Source organism: Falco peregrinus, chromosome 19, assembly GCF_023634155.1.
Source record: "Falco peregrinus isolate bFalPer1 chromosome 19, bFalPer1.pri, whole genome shotgun sequence".
In the NCBI taxonomy this organism is placed as follows: Eukaryota; Metazoa; Chordata; class Aves; order Falconiformes; family Falconidae; genus Falco; species Falco peregrinus.
The window spans coordinates 1,564,681-1,570,161 of NC_073740.1; the positions used below are offsets into that span (position 1 = coordinate 1,564,681).

A 5,481-nucleotide genomic window follows, 5' to 3' on the forward strand; every position below is an offset into this window, starting at 1 on the left:
AAGCACACACGTAGCACAGCCCGATGGATTGTGCGACTCGGAGCCCCATGGCACCCTACGGATGTGGGGATGCTCATCCCTGCCCCGAGAGGCATTGTGAGATGAGGCGCGGAGCAGGTTTGCTTCACCCGGCAGGCAGGGACACCGGCTTTCCTCCGCTTTTGCTCCGCACAAAGATGAGGCGAGGAGCAGCTTGACGTCCCCCCCTCGAGGGGCAGCTCTTTCTTGAAACCAAACCCGGAGGGGAAAAAAGAAACAGCCCAAACAGGAGGAAGTTCATAAAACAGCAGCAAAGAGGAAATAAGTGAAGAAACCCGAAGGCTTGCGGTGGGCGGGAGCCAAGGGGTTTTATTTGAGGTCTGATGCAAACCTGCTACTTCGTTCAAATTTTCAAAATAGTCTTTATTCTACCTTTTTTTTTTTTTTTAGTATAAAAAAATCCACAAGTTAAGTGCACCACAGTGTATACAGAGAGAGACGTAATGCTGAACGTTTTCATAACAGTCAGTCGGATGGTTAAACACAACATATACAAGACACAGATTTAGATTAAACTGAAACCTCGAGATAAAATATATTTGAATCTGATATTTTTTCGTCAGAAAACAGAAACAAAACAAAACCCAAAACATTGAGGATCCCTGAAATATTCTTCTTAACCCTACGAAGACTTCATTATACCCAAGTCATTTCTGAAGTACGTGTCCGGAAAACCCACGACCCAAGCTAATTTGTGTGTTGATTGACAGTTGTTACACACCCTCGGGCAGATGGTGACCAGCCCCTCTGAACAACAGCCTGAAGGAGTTTTGGTGTCAAGACACCAGGTTGAGTTTCAAAAAAAAAAAAAAAAAGAAAAAAAGAAAAAAAGACATTTGTTTATTAAGCGTCATTCTAAAAGCCTAGTTAGCATCGAATGAAAGGTTCAAAGATGAGTTGCATTGTGTTTCTGGCACCAAAGCCTGGCTTTGATTAGATCTAATGTGCAAAGAAATCCAAGATTACTTGGAGTGTATAAAAAAAAATCCCATGATACACGCCAGCCGCATAACTTCCCAGAGGGAAACGGGGGTGACCGTGAGCACGGGGTGCTCCCAGGGATGCGCTCTCCCGAGGTCAGGACGAAGGAAGCGCGGCGGTGCCCTCCCAAGTTTTGCCTCGCTTTTCCAGCCAGCACCTTTGCTTTTGGGGAGGGGGAAACCTGGGGGGTCACGGCTCTGGGGCCAGCGGTACCGGCATGGCACCGGCCCCGCTCCCTCGCCTTCCCCACAGCGGTGTTACTCCGGTGAAACGAAGAGGCAGGACTGCCGAGCTCACGTTCACACTGTGAATTAATTAATCCCCCCCCATTTAAACAGCGGCGCCGCTACCGTCACCAGCGTCCCTTGGCTCGTTTTCGGGTGCCTGCAGGGTCGGGCACCAGCCCGGGGAGACCCCTCACCGCTGCGTGTCTCATCCGCGACGTCGGGTTAATATGGACTAAAGCAGTTACATCGTGAGAAGTGCTGACAGTATGTGATGTCTTTCCTTACACAAATGGAGCCCCCCCCCTCTCCCCCCTTCCCCTGCCTTCTTCACCAGATAGTGTAGCCGCCGTCTGAGCCTCCCAGGAAGAAGTTGCCCTTCCGTTGCGTCACCAGGACGTTGGCTCCCTGCATGACGGCCAGCTGGGCGGCGTTGGGGGGGCAGCCGGGTGGGGGGGGCTGCAAAACAGAGAAGGGGGAGGCGGGAGGACAGCTGAGCCCAGCGCCACGGCAGGAGCTGACACGCCGCCGCTGCGGGCTGCTGGGACCCCAAAACCTCCCCATCCGCATCCCCATCGCTCGCTGCCGGGACCCCAAAACCTCCCCATCCGCGTCCCCATCGCTCGCTGCCGGGACCCCAAAACCTCCCCATCCGCGTCCCCATCGCTCGCTGCCGGGACCCCAAAACCTCCCCATTGCTCGCTGCTGGGACCCCAAACCCCCCCATCCGTGTGTCCCCGTCACTTGACAGGGTGACGGAGCCCCGGAGCCGATGTGAGACGCTCAGCCATGTGCTGCCCTCTCGCCTCAGAGAGCTCCTGCGGGGCTTTTTGCCTGCGCAGAGGAGCCCGTGGGCTGTAGAACAAGAACTTCATGTGGCCAGGAGCGACGGGGGGAAAGTCCAGGGAAGCAGGAACCTCCCGCACAGGGAGAGGCCAGCTCAGTGTTTGGGGGCAGGGAAAATCAGGTGCCTCCCTCCGACGCACGTTATACCACGACCCCCAAGCCAAACTGGGGCTAGTACTGGCCACAGAAGGGTTTTGCTGTGCGTCAGAACCGCTGGAGAACCACAGGTTGGCCAGAGATGGAAAGCAGGAGCCCACCCTTCTCCCCGATGAGGGATGGGGTAAGAAACACGTTTTTTCTCAGAAAATAAAAGGACATTTCTCCCCGGCTACCGCCTGCAACCCTCCAATGCCGAAGCACGCGGGGTTTGGGGGGTACGTTGGTACTTACTGGGATGCTGGGTGTTCCGCCAGCCCCAAACCTCGCCCCAGCATCAAAGCCACCTTCCACAAGGACCGTTGAACCAGGAGGGTACATGGGTCCCACGGGGTAATACGCCATCGGGACCGAGGAGCCGATGGGACCCACGGCCACGGACTGGGCCACGGGCAGGAAGACAGAAGCGCCCGGGTACGCCGCAGACATGGTGGGCACAGTGGCAGCCCCCAGTGGCACGAAGCTGGGGCGGTAAAGCTGGTGGGGTAAAAAAAAAAAAGACAAAAATAAAATAAAAGCCATGCAAGGAACCTGAGCGACTTGTTCTTTGCGCTCAGCATCACTGTCCCATCCACTGTCACCCTCCTCCTTGCACGAGGGTCATTTTTGCCCACTGGCTGCACGAAGCCATCTAAGAGATAATTATCCGTATTATTTGTAGCTAGAGATGAGCGAAATTTATTGTCTTAACGCCAGGCGTGGCTCCGAAGGTTCGGCACCGGATAGTTCCCATCTCCCACCAGGATGCTGGGTGCCCACCGCTGATACACGCGGTGAGCGAGTCCCCCGGGCAACAAGAAGAAAAAAGAAGTTACGGAGCGATGACTTGGCTTTTTGTAATTTAGGAGGGGGTCTCAGAAGGAAAGAAAGCTTTTGGAGGAGCATCCCACCTCGGAGTAAGCCGGAGGGGCGTCCGTGTAGGGTGGCGGCTGCGGGAGCGGCACGGTCTGGGGGTACACCGGGGGGGTGGCAGGCGGCTGTACCGGGAAGGACGGCGGCGTGGGGTATTGTCCTGCGGGAAGGAGGAAAGTTCAGCCCGAAGCCGCCGACCAGTCAGTTTTGATTATTCTTAAGTCTTTGGAAAGTCCCGTTTGTTAATTATCATGGCAGCCGCCCATGGGTGTCCCCTACCCTGCTCCCTCCCCCATCCTGGGGTACCCCCCACGCCTGGGGTACCCCCTTCCAGGGAAACCCCCCTCTGCTGCCAGGATGCAGCCCATTAAGCCACGGCAGCCCCCCCTGGGTGCCCCCCCCATCCTGGACCTTTCAGGGGGTCTCAACCCCCTCAGCTGCACCCCCCACACACACGTTGTCCCCTGGGGGGTCCCCCTGACCCAGCTGCCCCCCTCCCCCCCCCCGTTACAAAGGTGTCTCACTCACTCCAACCTCCCCCCACCCCCCGAGCCCCCTCATGGCACCCGAGAGACCCCTCCGCGGGGTAGGGGCTCCCCACAGCCCCCCCATTGCATCACCCGGGGGGGGGGGTGTCCCCTTCCATTACGTCACCCAGGGGGTCTCCTGCACCTTGCCTTCTGACGTCACCTGGGGGATCCCCTACGTCAGCAGGGGGGTCTCTCCCATCGCAGCGCCCTCCCCCAACTAACGGGGTCCCCCTTACGTCCTCTGGGGGATCCTACGTCAGCAGTGGGGGCGGGGGTGTCTCCCCATCTCAGCGCCCCCCCCCATCTAACGGGGTCCCCCTTACGTCACCCGCGGGATCCCCCACGTCAGCGGGGAGGGGGAGGGGGGGGGTGTCTGTCCCCCACCTCGCCCCCCCCGCCCGGCGTGGGGACCCCTCACCTCACGCGCGGGGGTCCCGCCCCTCCCCCCGCCCGGCACTCCCAGGGTTAAAGGCCTGGCCGAGGCGCGCGGCTCCATGGCGACCCGCGCTCCCGCCCCCCCGCCCCGCTCCCATTGGCCGCCCGGCCCCGCGCGGTCACGCGCTGCGGCGCCGCCCTTAAAGGCGCCGCGTCCCGGGGCCAGGGGGTCTGGGGGGGGGGGGGGGCGGGGAGGGGGGGCGGTGTTGGCTGTCGGTGGCAGCCGGGGGGACGGGGGGGGGGACGCGCCCCCGGCCTTGCCTTTGCCGTTCATGGCGGCGGCGCTGGCTCCGGCGGCGGCGGCTCCCGCTCTGCCCGCGCCCCGCGCGCTTCCTGCTCGGTGTCACCGCGGCGCTGCGGGGGGGGGGGGGGGGGGGAGGGGGGGGGGCGGGGGGGCCGCTGGGCGGGGCCGAGGGGAGGGGGGCAGGAAGCGGCAGCCGCGCGCAGGCTGCGTCCTGACGTCATCGCGCCCTGGGGGCGGGGCTGCGCGCTCTTAAAGGGGCCGTGCGAGGGGAAGGGGGTGGCGCTTGGGGGGGGTGGGGGCTCAGGTAGATCCTGGGGTAGGGCTGGAGTAGGGGCGTGGGAGGTGGGTCTCAGGCGGGGGGGCGCGGGGGTGCAGGTGGCCCCTAGAGCTGAGGTGGTGGGGGTCTGAAGGCCTGGGTGGGACCTTTAGGTAGGCCTCAGGGTGAAGGAGGGGCCCTAAGCAGGGTCTGGGGGGGGGTCTAGAGTGGAGGGGGGGTCCCCAGGCAGGAGTGGGGAGCAGGCAGGGCTGTGGGGTGATGGGGGGCCCAAAGCAGGGCCTTGGGGCCGGGGAATGACAGGTGGGGATGGGGGGTAGGTGGTCCCTAGAGCTGAAGTGGGGGGGCCTCAAGCAAGGCCTGGGTGGGACCTTTAGGTAGGCCTCAGGGTGAAGGGGGGTGCCCTAAGCAGGGTCTGGGGGGATCTAATTTGGAGTGGGGGTTGCCAGGCAGGAGTGGGGAGCAGGCAGGGCTGTGGGGTGATGGGGGGCCCTAAGTGGGGCTGGGGGGGTGGGGGTGGCAGGTGGCCCCTAGAGCTGAGGTGGTGGGGGTCTGAAGGCCTGGGTGGGACCTTTAGGTAGGTCTCAGGGTAAAGTGGGGGCTCTAAGCAGGGTCTGGGGGGTAGGGGGGTGGGTAGACAGGGCCTGCACTAGTGGGGAGGCCCCAGGGGTGAGGGGAGCCTTAAGCGGTACCTCGGGGGGGGGGGTGGTGGTGGTGTCTCTGGGTAGGGCCCAGTGCAGTGGGGGGACCCCCAGGGGTGAGGGGGCCTCTAAGTGGGCTCCCACTGGGACCCCCGCTGCTCTCCCCAGCCCTAAAGTAGCGGCTAGACCTGAGGGGGGGGCCTGGGCAGGGCTCGGGGGGTGCCCATGCAGGCATCAGCATTGGGGGGGGACCATAAGC

The 5,481-nt window shown here is 62.1% G+C and overlaps 1 protein-coding gene across 1 annotated transcript; it reads right to left on the reverse strand.

Annotated features, from left to right (window-relative positions):
* Positions 1-381: 381 nt before the first annotated feature.
* Positions 382-4,443, reverse strand: DAZAP2 (DAZ associated protein 2). The gene is made up of 4 exons (XM_055791955.1): positions 4,325-4,443; positions 3,137-3,258; positions 2,481-2,723; positions 382-1,703 (listed from the first exon to the last, which is right to left on the reverse strand). The coding sequence occupies exons 1-4, from the start codon at positions 4,335-4,337 to the stop codon at positions 1,575-1,577; spliced, it is 507 nt and encodes a 168-aa protein (XP_055647930.1). The 5' UTR covers positions 4,338-4,443; the 3' UTR covers positions 382-1,574.
* Positions 4,444-5,481: the final 1,038 nt, after the last annotated feature.

What these genes read in the sequence shown, in the direction of transcription:
- DAZAP2 (XM_055791955.1), bottom strand. An exon ending in CCCCTCCGGCTTACTCCGAG is followed by an intron (nt 2,724 to 3,136) that starts GTGGGATGCTCC and finishes TTACCCCACCAG; the next exon opens with CTTTACCGCCCCAGCTTCGT. An exon ending in GCGGAACACCCAGCATCCCA is followed by an intron (nt 1,704 to 2,480) that starts GTAAGTACCAAC and finishes TCTGTTTTGCAG; the next exon opens with CCCCCCCCACCCGGCTGCCC.